The 18,120-nt window shown below is 40.7% G+C and overlaps 1 protein-coding gene across 1 annotated transcript in view; it reads right to left on the reverse strand.

Moving 5' to 3' along the window:
* The window catches only part of EXOC4 (exocyst complex component 4), a gene marked incomplete at both ends in the record, with an annotated part of 415,129 nt that overhangs the window by 346,753 nt on the left and 50,256 nt on the right, over positions 1 to 18,120 (reverse strand). Inside the window, 2 exons of the mRNA XM_081999953.1 lie at positions 2,970 to 3,147; positions 10,501 to 10,744. Of these exons, the coding sequence (XP_081856079.1) occupies positions 2,970 to 3,147; positions 10,501 to 10,744 (422 nt within the window). The remainder of the gene's footprint in view (positions 1 to 2,969; positions 3,148 to 10,500; positions 10,745 to 18,120) is intronic.

Consider the following 18,120-nt stretch of genomic DNA (forward strand, 5'->3'; position numbering starts at 1 on the left):
GCAGCTATTAGGAAGCATTCAGAAATCCAGCTACAAAAACAGGCTACTGAAAACAACTCTCACTTCCCACAAAGGACAATTTCCAGCCCACCATGAGCGCACATTATTACTTTTGTACAGAACTACAAAGAGATAAACTTGCTGCAAAGTATTTCACCTGCAGAGATGCACAACATACATGTGCAAAAGATTATCCTTTTGTGAATTGCAGCGTCACGTGATATTGTTCTAGCATGATGAATAAATTTCATTCACAGATTCACAGAATCATTCAGGTTGGAAAAGACCTCTAAGAGCATCAAGTCCAACCATCAACCCAACACCACCATGCCCCGAAGTGCCACATCCACATGTTTTTTGAACCCTTCCAGTGATGGTGACTCCACCATCTCCCTGGGCAGCCTCTGCCAACGTTTGACCACTCAGTAAAGAATCACAGTCTGCAGGAATTGCATCATTTCCCTGATGCACCCCGCCACGAACCAACTTCCTCCAAATATTCATCCTCCCCCAACAGGAGGCACATTTAAATAAACACTTTTAAAACTGAGTTTTCAGCTTCACCTGCCACAAACGTTAATATCTCCTCTCAAAAAAATATCCTTATTGGATAAAACAGGATGGAAATAATTTAGTCTTGGGATCAGAGGTTTTCTTACACCGTAAGGTAAAAAACTTTTAATTCACACCAATGAAAATAATGCATAAAAAATCCACAAGATTTTGAACAAAGACACAGAAGATTTCCTCCTTTCCACGTCAGTCAGTGCTCATCTCTTATCCTAAACCAGCAAGAGATTATGGATCTTAAAATGCTACTTTTCTGGATTGAAAAAGCTCTTTTGGAAGCTTTTCTGACTCTCTCTGACACCCATGCTGTCAGGCTGTCCTGGTTTTGGCTGGGATAGAGTTAATTTTCTTCCTAGTAGCTGGTATTGTGCTGTGTTTTGGACTTGGGATGAAAATAATGTTGTTACCACTCTGACAGTTTTAGTTGTTGCTAAGCAGTCAAGGACTATTCAGCTCCATGCTGCCCTGCCAGCGAGGAGGCTGGGGGTATAGGAAGCTGGGAGGGGACACAGCTGACCCCAACTGGCCAAAGGGACATTCCATACCAGCCGACACCATGCTCAGTATATAGACTGGGGGAGTTGGGCGGGGCAAGATGCTGCTCAGGAACTAGCTGGGCATCGGTCAGTGGCTGGTGAGCAATTGCATTGTGCATCATTTATTTTGTATATTCTTTTCATCATTATTATTATTATCTGTTCATTTTCTGTCCTATTAAACTGTCTTTATTTCAACCCACAAATTTTACTTTTTTCCCCCGAGGGAGAGGCTGTGTGGTGTTCAGCTGCCTGCTGGGTTAAGCCACAGCACAGGCCAATGGCAACAAAACCTTTACAAGTGGGTTTTTAACACATATTATACAGAAAGTTTGGTCAAATATTTTCTCCCCAACACAGCAAGCACATTCTCTCTATATATCTGTGCACACCTATGCATGCTTCTCTATAGAAGTTTTATCAATGTTGGTTTGGGATAGCCAGTATAACTCACTCCCAATTTCACCACTCACAAGGAATGAAGCCACCACAAACTCTCACTGACAAGGGAATTATCAGTGATAATTACCTGCCCTGTCATTCTGCTTCACGGAAGATAAAATCTTGGAGGATTCTTACTCCCAAGACTTCGTCTACCTACAGCAAAGTCTGCAGAAATCAAAGCTCTTGAAGCTTTTCTAGACCTCATGAGTGACAGTAAGATGGCTGCAGACAGCCCATGCCAAGCCCTTTCCTCATGTCCATCCATTCAATTCTTCTCTTCAATGGAGCCAGACAGCTTCAATTCTATGACATTCTTTTGCTTAGAAAACCCATCATTAACCTCTGGCTGAACATTACCAACCAAATTTTTGCAAGAACATTGAAGGAAAGTGAAAAATTGTATCATGGAGAAAACTGAGCAAGACTTCTTTAACAAAAATACTAGCTCCTCTGGAAAAACAAGTGGGTAAGGAGACAGTAGACATGATCAAAGGCCCACACCTTACATCCACCACATTCAAGAAGTACCTAAATTCACACCATGCACACAGTTGGCTGTATTTGTGTAAGCAAAAAAAACCCAACTGTGTGTATCACTGCACAGTCAAACAAACCTTTAGAGCAACAGCTAAACAGACCTAGGCCCTACAGTGAAAAACTGTGTTAGACTAGGAGGCAGAGAGCATTTTTCATTAACAGGCCAGAGGTGGAATGACCATCATAAATCTTGCCCCTCTTGTAAATAATGCCAGGCTCATTTCTTTGACCTCTTCTACCAAATACTGCGTGAGGTGTTCATCTGTGTACTATATATAAAGGCAATTCCAAAATAAATAAATTAAAAAAATCTAATGTGCATGTGTTAGCCTCTCAGCAAGAACGAGAGAACAGACATGTGACAGATGATAGCTCTGCTGCTTTTGAGTCTCAGATACTAAGGTGACAGGCATGGTACCAGAATAAAGCCTAAGCAAGGTACAGCTTTAGTACGCTACAGTTAAGAAAAAGAATCAAGTAAGAATTCCCTGAAAACATGCTGGCAGCAAGTGTCTCAGCTGACTATAACCAAGCTATAATGACAAGAGAAGACAAGCGATTAGAGCTGTGACACTTTATAAGACAGGCATGACATGGTAACACAGAACAAAAATGTCACTGTTTGAAAGCTTCTGATAAATCACTTGGTAAGCAAAAGGAATCAACTGTTCCATACACCATAAGGATGAATCCACACTTTTTTTTTTTTTTGCTGCTATTTAAGCTCTCTGGAGTTCAACAGGCTGTTATAAATGTGGACACTTACCAAAAATCAAGACAAATTCCAGTACAGCTGCCTCTTGAGTATGACAGATATTCTCTGGTATTCAGGTTATAAAAGCTTTTCCAACGTGAAAATGTACCCACCTGAAGGATTCTTACCTGCAAGACATCTTGAATCTTCACCCACACATCAACCATGTCATAGAGCTTGATATCGCCATCATACTGGCTGCAAGGCGAGGCCACTGTTTGCTGAAGGTGTCCAAGGACAACAGAGTGCGCAGCAGCCACCGCGTTGAATTTGTCAAAGAGAAGCTCTAGCAGCTCCAGCAGTAACCTGTAAACCATCAAGACAATCTCCATTCAGTTTCCAGAAGACACCAGAGGCATGCTGTCACGCAACACATCAGAGCAGCGGGCCAGAAGTCAGAATACTGTGACTTCATACCCTATTTTGTGACAGATGTTGCATGCAAGCAGGGAGGTCACCTAGCTTCAAACCCTCTCTGGGCTTCAGGTGACAAACTTAAGCTATTAGCAGCCGAGGTCTGGTACCTAAATACTTCTGAGGATATTCCTTCTCACTCTCTCCTCTACCAGAGTTGCTCACCTTTAACGTGTTGTACTTGGGTGTATAGGATAGAGAGTGTAGTTAGTACTTACTTCAGTACCATAATATTAGAGGACACTAAGTTCCCAGACAGAGCTGCACACAGGGAGGGAGACTACCTGCTTTTTCCCCAGAACTAGGAGTATAAATTCAATAAAAATTGACTTACCCATACAAACGGAATACAAGATACTTATTTGGAATTATGAAACAAGTAGCATGGAAGGTTTTAAACAACAAAAAAAAAATCAGAAACCTAAATTATCAAGCCTCATCAACTTTGTCAGTTATCAAGATTTTCCTACAATATGGAAGGTGGTACGGCTATAACCTTATTTAATTGTACTACACTTTATCTTGCTCCTATGGCTTCCTTACTGCCCAATTATTGTAATTGATGTACCACTGCAAAGTCCTGAATATTTTGTGATAAGGTAATGACTCATCACATCTTTTATTATTTGGGAAAAGAAAAATTCTGATCAAGTTCGCTGTCGTTTAATGAGCAATTCAAGTTCACATGCAACCCCAACAAAATGTGAAGATAACACTTCCCAAATCCATATGTTAGGCACTTTCTAGCTCTGACAGACAGTCTCCATCACATTTAACTGCAGCAGCTTAAGAGTTAGCACATGCTTTCTGTGTCTACCCATCAGAAGTTCTATCCCCAGAGCAGGACAGACAATCTGCAGCAGAATCGGAGCTGCACCCACTCTTTAACCGCCACACTTCAGTCTTCTGTCTTAGTTCGCAATCACTAATAAGGCGTGCGTTCATGCCTTGGCCACTTCATTTCAGAGTGCTGAATATCTGCATACATCCACTTTCAGCAGCGGTTTAAGCCAGCAGCTGGATAGTTAACTGGTGTAATTAAGAAGCTGTTGCACATTTGCTGCTGTTATCACCAGACAGTAAGAGTAGCCGGGCATGATGTTGTGGCTAACACCATCTACCTCACTAACTCACCTAACTTCTAGTCTGCAAAGGAGAGAAGCTGGCTATTGCTTTAAAAAAAAAAAAAAAGCCTATCAGCTTACTGTGTTGCATTCATATAGTAAAATTTTACATATATAGATATATACGCACAGCATTATACTGCAATCTCTTGGGGATCTCACATGGGTCATTCACCTAACAATGACATCAACTACACAGCTCAACTGGTTAAGCAGAAGAGCACCTTGATTCAACAGAAAAAGCCATCAGATAAGTCTGAGAGGGGAGTGAGGCACAGCAGAACAGGTCAAGTGACCAGATTTGTGTCATATTAAAAACGAAGATGTGTTTAGGAATCAAGGTACTCATAAGAAACACAGGGACATTAATATTGCCATACCTTAAGTGACTATAGAAATAAGACACATATTTAAGCAATCAAAAAGAAACTGATCTGTATTTCAATTTTCTCCATATTTAAGAATAGCAACAAATGCCTAAAGAAAAGTGTTGTTGGTACTAAGAGATAAAACACTGCTTTTTTACAGGTCTTTACAAATTTAAATAAGACCCTGACAAGGGTTAAACAGAAGTATACAGGACATGATGGTAAAGACAACACCAGAAAAGACAGCTATTATCGATATTAACATTATTACATTTTCAATATAGGAAAGTCCAATGTGGAAGAAAAGCCATTCTCCTCCATTTAGGCTTTGTATAAAGCTTAATGACTACCCTTTCCAAGTGAAAATGAGAAGCTGCTCCTGTGGGAAGACCTATACATCTGCCTCCTTCCCTAACTACTGTTAGCCCATCACCAATGTTATCAGTGAAGGAGACAGGACAATATGCAGATGAGGCTGCCTGAAAAGCACCCTCCATTGCTGTTAAGCAGGTATCAAGGAGGGCCACAAAAATGCTCTGAGGGTTGAACAGCTCTGCGGTGAGGACAGGCTGAGAGAGTTGGGGTTGTTCAGCCTGGAGGAGAAAAGGCTCTGGGGAAACCTTCGTGCAGCCTTCCAGGACTTAAAGGGGGCTTAGAAGAAAAATGGGGACAGACTTTTTAGCAGGGCATGTTGCGATAGGACACGGAGTGATGGTTTAAAACTAGGAGAGGGCAGATTCAGACTAGATCTAAGGAAGAAATTTTTGACAATAAGGGTGGTGAAACACTGGCCCAGGTTGCCCAGAGAGGTGGTAGATGCCCCATCCCTGGAAACATCCCAGGTCAGGTTGGACGGGGCTCTGAGCAACCTGCTCTAGTTGCAGATGTCCCTGCTCACTGCAGGGGGGTTGGACTAAATGACCTTGAAAGGTCCCTTCCAACTCAAACTATTCTATGATCTTCTCCAACCTACTCTAAGACATGGGAGAGGCAACTATTGCTTCAACAACCCCTAAGAGATATATAGAACTTCTTATAGCAAATGACAGAGGCAGCTGGGTAAAGTGGCGGGTCAGCCAGAAGCCAGACAAAAACAGGAGGAAAAACATGTAAAAGAAATGTGGATAAATGAGGAATCTCATGTTGGAGGAACTTACAACCTTGGTTGAAATGCCAAAAAAGATAACATTACGGGAGCAAGTTAATTATATACCACTGAGAAAAATTACCACTGCAAGCCCAACTTCTATTATCATCCCATTATAAATGAAAATGTAGTTACCTCTATACCTTCTTTTTACCCCAGGAAGGTACAATTTTGCAGAACCAAACTAGCTGGAGAGTTTGACAAATTCATTTTTATTGTCCCTAGGTGAGCCAGACCTCACATTATCAACTCGCTTATGGAGCTATTACTGAAATAATATTATAGGTCTTTTCCAACCTTAATGATTCTGTGATTCTGTAATATTATACTGAACAGAATTATTTGGTTTTCCATTCCAGTGTCTCCCTGTTCTCATGTTACAGACTGATAGACATGAAATCTCACCCGTCTCTGTTCTTCGGTGGTGCTAACTACCACCCCATTATATTTTCCATTCTTAATCACATCATATTGCCACATCTCCCTATTTTCAAATTAGCCCGCGCCTATTAGCTCTATTTTCTTTTTTTCTAAAAGTCTTCCAAATCTGTCAGGTCATTTTTGAAACAAGGTGACCTAAAAGAGACACAGGCACATTCCGTGCCAGACAGCCAACAAGACAAAACAGCATAAAATAATATGGCCTAGATTTTATGCATATGGGGTTGCAGCACTGAGTGACCCAAGCGGAACACACACAGAGGATGACAGGAGACCGACTTAGGCAATTTGTCAAAGCAATCTCATAAGCCCTTCACCGAGAAATATGGTAAATATGTTGAGAGACAGCAACTCACACCCGGAAGCAACTCCTATTGTCTGGGCAGTAACAGAGAATGAATTGATGCAGAGTGACTGCTGACACCTGAACGAGGTCACTAATGACAATTCATGCATTTTTAGCAGCAGTAATGTCCTTTGCCTGGTCAGAGTGTTGTCGTGTATGTAATTTCTTTATTTATTTTAAAGCCTCTAGATGACGTAAAAAGCTGGAAGTGTATTATGAGCATGTAGGGAAAAGCAAGTAGAACCCAATCGATAGGATTTAGTAGCAAAACTATCAATACAGCTCCTCTTCCTGGGTGTTATTTTCAACTACAAGTCAAGCTATGGCAATGCATCCCTATGAAAATCTTGTCCCATAAATCTGGCCCCCAAGTAGGCGTATGTCCAGATTATTACTGTCCTAAAATCAGCAACCTTCCATAATTCAGAAGAGATCCACAGGTTCATTAAGATATAGCAGTACCCCAAGCTAACGCAACATGGCCTCTTCTACAATACCTTGTCCTCCACAACCCAAGATACAATATTTCTAAACATGCAGGTACTAAGCATGCTCTAATAAGCCTCTCATTAAGGATAAGTCAATAGCATTTAAGCCCTTTTTCATAAACTTGTTCCAAACACAGATATCTAAAAATTTTAGAAAATTTACCTTGACTTTAAGAAAAGGCCACTTAAATTAAAGTCAAGGTCAGCTGCAACTAGGTGAGATTCAAGCACAGTTTTCACGATTATCTTCCACCAGTGACAGGGAACTACTAGAAACCTACTACTGTCCTTTACCAAGTTTTACTATCTTCATATAATGATGTGAATATATCTTTTACTATCTTCATATAATGATACACCCTCACTTTTCATGAGGGTAAACGCACATTAGTAAAGAGGGTTTATATTCATAGCAAAGTATCTTACAAAGATGTACCATTTAGTTAGGCCTATTCCAAGTGCGTTATCCTACATGACTGCACCCACGTTGCATGTTTTAGGAAACCTAAGAGGCAGTTGTGTTACAGAGCCATGCAAGGTTTTTTTTTTGTGACTCCACCGGCGAAAAACATCCTTCTGCTGGAGGTCCTTAGCCAGGCTAGTGTCATCCTCAGTAAATGAGCTCTTCCGATTTCACACCAACTCTCTATTCAGCTAAACTGTGTGCTCATATCAAATGACAATACATCCATAACCAAACAGGCCACATATTATCAACATCGTAATCACTGCTCATTCTCATGTACGTGCCAATTAACAAGGCTGAAACAAAACACATTGTATAGCATGGACAAGACTTGCTCCTGGCAAGCTTAGAGGGGCTACAGGACTTCCATGTGAGAAAACAGACTTCATGAAGCTCTGAGTAGCTGTCCCAAGAGCCCACTGCCTGTTGGCTCTACAAAGAGAGCACCCAGAGAGGCATAAAAGATGTCATTACCCTCTGGGGGCTAGTTGCTTCAGAGTCACAACAATAAAAAAAAAAATTCTTGATCTTAAAAGTTTGAGAGCAATTAGTATTTTTTTTTTTTATACACAAATGTATAAGGTGGCCACACAAACTGATATGGAAAAGTTTACTAGGGAAGGAGGCAGAAAGCAGTCAAACTGAGGGCATTAAAAAAAGAGAGATGAATGCAAGATCAGCACCTGATCTGTTCAAACTGAAATGACTGTTACCAGATGTGCAACCTTCCTGGACAGGTTCTAGAAATTATTTTTCTCTTACACAGTGAGAGGGTTTTACATAATTGTTATATGGGGGTCCCAAAAGGAATTACACCAGAACCTCCACAAGCAGATTATCAGCCTCATCCTCAAGCGGAGGGAAACGTCATCCTTTTTATATGGAAAAAATAGGAGCCAACTTTTGAGAGGTACCACACAGCGACAAAGAAATGCATATAACTTGTTCTGCACATACCCAACAAGCCACAGTGAACTTGTCCAGCAGAAGGTTCAACCTACAGCCTCAGACCCTGCAGGCCTCTCTGTCATCTTATTCGTCATTTTATTTGCCAGAAGTGAGAATTTTTATGGATATCATTTAAAGTACAGTAGCCGAACACAGGCACTGAGCTCAGAGATAGAGACTAAGAGGCAACTAAGTGCAACTAGTTTTAAGGTGAACTGAAAAACATTTTACACACTGAATCCTGAGGTCAAGTAAGCATTGACACACTAATGAATAGTTAAGCAGTTTCGGGCGCTGCACCATGCTCAAATTTGGGGTCTTACAGAGCTCTCTTGAAACAGTAGGACCTTGCTGTTCAGATTTATTTTTTTCCTGACAGCAGGAAGCTTAGTTTTGATTTAAAACTGTAGCTAATTTAAGGGGCTGTATACTTTTCCATACTGTAATTTACTCTTTTCAATATAAATGAATTCACCTGCTTGCTGTAAACTTCATATGTGATTTAGGTTTAGAATCAGTTCTAATTATTTCCTTATTGAACAGAATTCAAGACACCTTCCATAGCTCTAGAATGTAAGCATCTTAAAGACTCACAAACACCTATTAAACACATGCCAAAACCCATTAAACTTTATTGTACCTTACTCAATCCTTTGGGTGGGTTAATGTCATTAAAATATGATCAGATCCAATTTATCAATTTCAGTGGACAGCCAGTAGCCATACAACCTCTCAAGACTGATTCATAAAACAAATATTGAGCATATGCTACGCTCCCTCTCGGCATCAGAAACTAAAAGTCTGCCTTCTGACCCACCCAAAGAGCTTGTAATTTCACCAAGTTATCAGCACCGTAACTCTACGAATTATTCAAAACATAATTGTTTCCACAGCAATGGTAACAATAGGAATTTAAAAAGAAGTCTTTATCAAGCTAAACTCGTCCTTGGGAGCGATTTTCCACTACAAATATGACATCTAATGAAGATACACATTTTTGTTTTCATTTTTCTTTTCCACCATTAATTCCCTTTGGACAGTGATCATTACAATGTGCAGTATCACAAATTAATATCTCAGCTAGAAGTGACAGCTAGCCCTTATGGAGTCCTATTTTCCAAAGAACAGTTCTAGTGAGTCCTGGAGAATGGGAGAAACATAGTTCTCGGCTGGCTTCCACACCTTGCTATTAATATAAATGGGGCTGCAAAACAATTAGAAACTTGGCCATATATTTACTGATATCATTAGTTCCATATATGATTTCAAAGCTTTGCACCTGCATCAGCTTAATTGGACTTTGCTACACTTGAAATAACTGAATTGAATCTTCTCTTTCCAAGACATATTACGTAGAAACTTAAAAATTTCTTTGGCATCAGCACCAGTGTAAAGCCATGATTCGGTGCAACACAAGATGATAGTATTTGTTTTGGCACCAAGTGTTCTTTACACCATACATACCAGCAGTCTGAGACAGCATTACAATTCAATCTGTTGTAAAGCTGCTTAAAACGAAAGGTTAGGTTACAAAAAATAACAGAAATCAAGTGTTTAACATTATGCACCTCTTGCTAGTTCAATAATGCTGGCTTCTGCTGTGTTTCCACCTTCAAATCTGCATTTCAAACATCTGTTTAGCAAGAAGATTCTCTTCTAGGGCCAAGCACAGAAAGAAGCATCTCCCTTTCCCACATCCTTAGCTGAGAAGCAACAATGCCTCCCCTTTCCAAATACATTTCTTAAATTCCCAAGCCGTTCAGGTGCTCAAGGCACATCAGCCTCTCAGTGAAACACAGGCATTTCAGATCTCTGCTGCTGCAAAAACATTCCTTCAAATGGCAATTAACAGATACAACACTCTTCCACAGACTTCTTTTTGCAGCAATCAAGGTTCAGCGGTTAAAATAGCCTTACCTAGGCTGATTTTCCTGGGAAAGATTGTCCCCTCGCTGGTAACCATTGTCCGCCACCTGGGTTGTGGACCGCTTAACGATCTGCTTGAGTTCTTGCTCTAAGCGATCCTGGATGGCTTTCACTGTTTCAGGGATTTTTTTCAGCTTGGCTAGCCCTTTGATGAGTATGCCCATGAAGACAGTGCTGTTCTCCTCTGGATCCAGTTCCATATCTTCTTTAATTTCCAGAAGGTTTGTTTCTCGCACTAGAATAGATTTAAAAAGGCATAATCCAAGATTTGAACTATTAAAAACAAGACTTAGCACCATGCAGAAGAAGTATATAAACTCCTTTGCCTTCACAGAACTCCCACCACTTTCAGCAAGGAAGGAATCAACAAGGAAACCAGCAACACTCAAATTTTGAGGGGAAGCAGTGGATATTTCTGTTTGCTTGGGGGGTTCCCTATACATAGACAAAACAGCCTGTGCATTTGATTCAGAAACAGAGATCACGGTCTAAGTCACCTATTAGTTAGGAAACAGAGGAAGTCTGGTGCAATTAAGATGTCCATAAATGAGAGGATATTATATCACTACAAATCCCCTGAATATTTTTCAAGGAGCTAAAAGTTCTAAATTTCTAACCCAGCTGTTTTTCTTTGCTATATTCTTTGCAAGAGAGGAATTTTCGTTATAAACACTATCAGGCTTAACAGACTTCTGATGAATTCGGCAAAGTTTACACTGCCAAAGTGAATGATTATTTCATGTTATCCTATTCTGCTTTATTATGTTTGTCAAGGGGCTGATGAAGTTACTCAAATCTTTTAGCAAGGCTTCTAGGAAGGAAGGGCTAGAAGAATTAGGGAGGATACCACGGATGCAATCCCTGCCACTTCAGGGGGACTGTACTAGGAGAAATTCTGTTGCTAAGCGACAAGGAAGAGAAAGGCAAGAGGTACTACGCTTGTTTTAAGTATGTTCATTAATCAACATTTCTTAATTTACAGATAACACCCAGGAACAACAAAAGCATGTCTTTGTTAAAGACTGGGTGAAACATTTAATAAATATATTCAAACACTTCTGTGAACTAAGTGTCTTCAAGGCAAAGTCTACTGAAGTATCTTGGAAGATGTACAGTCACGCGGCTTGTTAACAGCCGGAGTGGCAGTACAGGGACAAATGGCACTGAAGTATACGGCTGAAGCTCTGCCATCCACCATGCCATATCCTTGTGCAGAAATTAAAACCTAACGGCTGTTTCATCTTACTGGTACTAAACTCTGACAAGGGCTGTTGGATGACAGATGACTCCTGTGGTTTCTACGGCTCAACAGATTTATTTTTTTTACTTAAATCAAAGCTTATCCAAGAACCTAAATAAATGTCAAAAGATCCACCAGAAGGATTTAAATGACATGGCAGAAATGAGAAATGGCATGTCACAAGTAGCATGCAGCCCTGTAGCTGTCTAAAGCTATGACACACTGAACAGAAAAGCATCATCACTGCGTTAAGTTAGCACAAGATCAAGAAAACAATGTCCCAAAGAGCCCGTATGGTGCCACTCCATAAAGAGCATCACGATAAACAGATAACACTTATTTCAGTGCCAGCTTACACCAACCTCCATAGCAGAGATTGTTTCGTTCCATCAGTGTAATGCCAAATACGGCCCCTCAAGCTCAGACCAAACTCACCATTCATGCGCTCTTGCATTTCAACCTACAGCACCAGTAACACTGCCAGGTTAAGCCTGAGGTAAGATCAGACCTTGTGAGGTCACCTCACGTCTCACAACAGAGAATGACATTGCGTTTTAGGTAATCAACACCAGGGAGATGAAATGGCGCTTTTTTCCTCTCACACACACTTTTTTCAAGTAAAATCTATTTAAACTTGTAATTTGGGCAAGTTATGGGGCAAGCACCTAGAAACACCCAGAATGCATTAATTTAAAACAAAAAACAAACAAACAGAAAAAAAGGATAATATAGGAGATACTTCAAACACATATAAGCACAATACCAATTAGAAGTTAACAACCGGAGGCAGACGTATTTCTGCTCTAAGCTCTCATCTATCACACACCTTTCAACCCATGAGGCTGCAAAGCACTTGGTGTGCTGCGTACATGGTCAACTTAATTTGTTAATGCTACTTGTTATTCTCCAAAAACCACAGCATGCCAGGCACAAGCACAGAAAATTAGCTCTTTGGAACAAGAGCAGTGGAAAAGACAACGTCGGAAACGCTAGAGGAAGAAAGATTTTAACTTATTGTTTAAAAAAAACCCAAACCAAGTACCTTGTTGCTCCGAGTTTAATGCAAAGATTTCACTGCCTAAACAACCTTTTAGAGGACAGGTCCCCACTATTACGCTGCAGCTCCTTTGTAAGCAGGCTGTAAGTTATTATTAATACCACACAACAAAAACCCAAGAGGGAGGAAATACCGCTGTATCGAAATGTGAGGACAGCATTTAAAGGAGCTAAAGGCAGCAATCTTTCAGAGAACTCTGCCAGCAGACTAAGATGCATGCTCTTCCATTTTCAAAAGAGCAAACCAATTTTCAACACCCTCAAGTAGTCAGGATGTTCATTTACATCTCTTACAAACAACAGCAAAGTGAATAGTTCAATATCTAGTAGCAACACACTGGTATGTAAGTTTTGTTAGATCTGGTCTTTTGATAAAACAGTAAGGACCGTGTTTTCCGCACATTGTGCCTATTAAACAGGTATCCTGGGTAGCTTTGGGGGCCCATTTATCTGTAAGATCTGACAACATCCCAACCCCATGTAACTGCAGATGTTCTTCTTTCCCTGCGTCTTCCCCACTTCAAACATCCTCTTCTGCCATTTAATGTCATCAAGGGGTTATATGACCACAAAGCTTTGGCCAGGAATGAGCCCCTCCTGTCCCCTACCTCTTCAAAAAAGGCATCAAAGTCGACAGGCATTTATGAAGAAGTTCACCTTAAAATGCAATCCCACATGCTATTCTCTGTGGACAGAGGAGCTCCACGGATGAAGGAAGATGTCCCTAAAGATGAACTCTCAGAAGTGAAAGCTTCGCCTGTATTTACTCTTAAACCTAGAACATGAATAACTTTCTTATTCACTTGTATCAAGACAAAAGCACAAGACTGTCAGAACTTATTCTTAGCTTCCTACATTCACCAGTTTCGACCTGAAACGCATCTGTAAAACATATGTCCCTTTAAAGAGGAAAGATCATCATACATGCCATACACACTTGCTTTATGTATAGAAGACATAAAAAATTTATTTATCCTATGGATGTTTGCAATGATTATTTTTATAAATGGTTCTAAATTGTGGGTCTGCTATTTAGATTTGATTAACCTCTTGTCCTTTGTGATTCATCAAAGAGAAGAAAAAAGTCCTATTTTAATTAAAAACAGCTTCACTATATTAAAAAAATACAGGTAGAAAACACCAAAGAATAACCCATAGGATTTCTTTAGTAACACCAAGAAATAAAATTTCCCTATCCTCCTTGAGAGTATAACAAGTGAAATGTGATGTTAGCAAATAAATATTTTAAAATTTAAATCATTACAGTTGCCCTTCTCTAACATAATGAAATCTTAGAACTTCAATTTGCAGCTTTACACTAACAAACAGCTTCAACATACTGCTTTGTTGTCCCACCCCAGGGACTCTTGTACCAACTCTTGTACATAATGCCATGCAAACCAACAGAAATACTAGATTGCCTGAAGTCTGGTCGAGGTTTTTCCAGATCAGTTTGACACACAAATTGAAATGTTTTTAGCCAAACTGACCTCTTTGGAAACCTACATTTCAGTATCACTTAATGATTTTAAGTGGTTTTCATGGTTTAATTCCATTCAAAGGTGACACCAAATCAGAGAATCACACAAAATGGCTGAAGTAGGAAGGAAGCTCTGGTGGTCATCTGGTCCAACCTCACTGCCCCAGCAGGGCCACTTAGAGCCAGTTGACCAGGACCATGTCCAGATGGCTTTTGAGTATCTCCAAGGACAGAGATGCCACAGCCTCCCTGGGCAACCTGTGCCAGTGCTTGGTTACCCTCACAGTAAAAAAACCCAAACATTTCCTGATGTTCTGAGGGAACCTCCTGTGTTTCAGTTTGTGTCCGCTGCTTCTGGTCCTGGCACTGGGCACCACTGAGCCTGCCTCCATTCCCTCCTTCGCACCCTCCCTTCAGGTATTTATTTATATACATTGTTAAGATCCCTCTTGAGCCTTCTCTTCTCCAGGCTGAGCAGTCCCAGCTCTCTCTGCCTCTCCTCCTAGGATAGATGCTCCAAACCCTTAATCATCTTCATGACCCTTTCTTGGACTCTCTGCAGTATGTCCATATCTCCCTTGTACTGGGAAGCCCAGCACTGGAGCCAGAACTCCAGGTATGGCCTCACTAGCACTGAGTAGCAGGGAAAGATCACCTCCCTTGACCTACTGGCCAAGACACCTTCAGCCTTCTTTGCAGCAAGGGTACTGTGCTGTCTGCTCATGTTCAACTTGGTGCCCACCAGGACCCCCAGGTCCTTTTCTGCCAAGCTGTTTTCCGGCTTGGTGATCCCCAACACATCCCAGTGCCTGGGGTTGCTCCTTTCTGGAGGCAGGACTTTGCAGTTTCTCTGGTTGAACTTCATGAGGTTCCTGTCAGTCCATTCCTCCAGCCTGTCCAGGTCCCTCTGGATGGCAACATGACCCTCTGGCATATCGGCCACTCCTCCCAGTTTGGTCTCACCTGGAAACTTGCTGAGGGTACACTCTGCCCCATCACCTGTATCACTAATTAAGATGTTGAACAGGATTGAACCCAGTACGGCCTCCAGGTGTACCCTGGGTTACACCGTTACCAGCCTTCAACTAGACTTTGCACTGCTGCTCCCCCCACTCAGCACCTGGCCATTCAGCCAATTTTCAATCCACCTCACTGTCTGCTCATCCAGCCTGTATATCAACCACTTCTCTACTCGGATCTTTTGGAAGACAGTGTCAAAGGCCTTGCTGAAGAGCAGGTAAACAATATTCACTGCTCTCCCCTTGTCTATGAGGCCAGTCATTTCATCATAGATGTTAATCAAGTTGGTCAATCATGAATTCACCTCAGTGAAGCCATGCTGACTACTCTTGAGGATTTTCTTGTTCTAATGATCTCTGAAAACTGCTTATGAAGCAGAACATTTAAACATGGTTTCTCAAAAGCCTCCCAAGACAACAACCTAAAGGAGTGATGATTTTGCCACATTCTCTAATGAAATATGCAGCCATTTTCAGAAATTTTTCATCACTGAAGTGGTGCATCTGAAAACGCACAACTCCGTAAGCAGTCAAAAATCTACCCTCAATTTAAATCACTAGAAAGTTGAATCACTGATTCATCACCTCCATAGTTACAAAGGTGGACACTTCCCTGACGGCTCCCTGGTTTGTCGATTCCCTATAAAAATGTCTGTTCCAATTGATGATACACTCATTGGAACAGTTCTGCTATTTCACAAGAAAGAAAACTGCTGCAAGAAGCATTTTAATAGCTCCGGTCTGACCCCCAGAAAAGCCAATGTTGATAACTCATTTAAGCAAAGTAGCTAAAGAAAAGACTTGTGAGTCTTTTTTTTCATTCCAATGAATGGTCAAAATTTGCTGCTACCTACTACAGAAGATTTCATTAGCTGTGTGCTTTTATGGCCAACTAGTAAAATTTAATGTACTATTTTCCATGACTTACGCCCTTTCTGACTATATCCTTTCTGCCTTCAATCCTTCTACAGAAAAAGATACAAGTTTAAAGTGTCCCAAAGGCACAATTTATGGTCTGAAGAAACATCACCTGCTAATTTCTGGTGCTGAATCCTTGAGTTCTGACCCATGCATGAAGACAACAACCAACCAACAGACAGCTGCGTTAGAAATAGGGCCTTTAAAGATTCTGGTCATTTTCTGCTCTGCCATACTACCAAGCCTAGAAGAAAATGGGTCTCAGGGATCAATAACCTCAAAGCCTCAAGGCAAATCTCCTCTTTCTAAAATTGTTGTTCACACAGTTCCATTTATAGTTTTAAGGATGTTAGTCTTTCCAAAACAGAGGCATTTTAATTTGACAAGGCCACTCTTTCAAATCCATTGTAACAACATTTCATTCTGAGAAAACTGTACAAAGCAACTCTGTAAGCCACGTTCAAAATCTTTCTAATACACACAAGCATGAAAACTGAGTCTCCAAACAAAAAAAAAAGTACACAGTAGTCAAATATATGTAGTCCCAACATAAGGTAAGAACAACTAATGAGATTATACAGGAAGAGCGACTATGCTTTACTCTTGGCATTCATCACAGCCAAAAGTCTCATCAACTTTCCCTTTCTTTTCCCAAACACACACACACAGATTACATCCATCAGTGCTTAGCATGAAGCGAGAACATGAACCATTAGTGAGGATCAGTGAGAGAAACCACGGTCCTGCACAAACAGACACACAAAAAGTTGCTTCATTTTTATTGTGCAGTTGCAAATCCTTCTTGAAGTGCAGGGACATAAGTCTTAAACATTTTAGGCGTATAATTTACCCTGAGATAAGAACAAACTCTGCTTTTGTTGCAGCACTGCAATGCTAGTGGGAGAGAGTCAAACTCGCCGCTGGATTCCCATCACCTTCTGATCAAGTCCCTGGCTGGATTTGTGCAAATGCAAAGCAGTTAAAACAGGAAAACCCTGATTGAGGGGATCATTTAATTTTTAGTACAAATGATAGAGAAAAAATCACCCATCTGGTGTCAGATCCTCAGGTGAGGTTAATGGGAAAAAAATATCTTTTATGTATTTGTTCAATGTGTTTGAAGTGGAAGCAACTGTTGACAACAAATAGAGAATGCCACAATGGCATTTTTAGAGACACCTTTAAAATTGGACCTCAAAGCTCTGGCTCCTGCAGGTGTTTTGCAGGGCCAATTTCACAGATCTCCACATTTTTCACTTCCACAGAAGTACTTGCATTCTGGAAGAAACAGAGCCAGGAGCAGTAACTAGACTTGACCTTAGAAGCCACCACAGTGCTTGGATCTACAAGCTACATTTTTCTCTTAGAACATAGAAGTATGACTCACTGAAGTGTATTATCTGTGCAGCATAAAATTTACATATGTCATCAACAACAACATTAATTGTCACCACTTCAGCTCTTTGATTTTTAAAAAGTATTCTTGGGATGTTTTCAGGAAAGGGCGCTCTTGGGTTTGGTATGTAGTGGGTGAGCATGTTTTATAGTTCCAGGAAGAGCCTGGCGATGCAGGAACCTTCATAAATACTCTTCAGAGTACAGAAGGTTCAAGCACAGAAATATAATTTGAAAGTGAATTTATTTCTCTGAACTGGCATGAAGGGAAAATGTTACTGGTGAACTGCCATATCTACAATCCTCAGGTGAACATTACTGAAGGTTTTGTTTATTTTAAGTGTAGCAGGAACAGCTTTAATTTTCTTATAAAGATTCTACAGCACAAGGTAACATCTCCTTTGGGAAGTGAATGCAGAAAGGACTCAAAATGTTGGTGTCTTTGCTGAGATGGGTTGAATGAGTCAGTGCTTTATAATGACACACATTAATATGCACGGCCA

This window comes from Phaethon aethereus (genome assembly GCF_964289735.1).
Source record: "Phaethon aethereus genome assembly, chromosome: 1".
NCBI classification, from domain to species: domain Eukaryota; kingdom Metazoa; phylum Chordata; class Aves; order Phaethontiformes; family Phaethontidae; genus Phaethon; species Phaethon aethereus.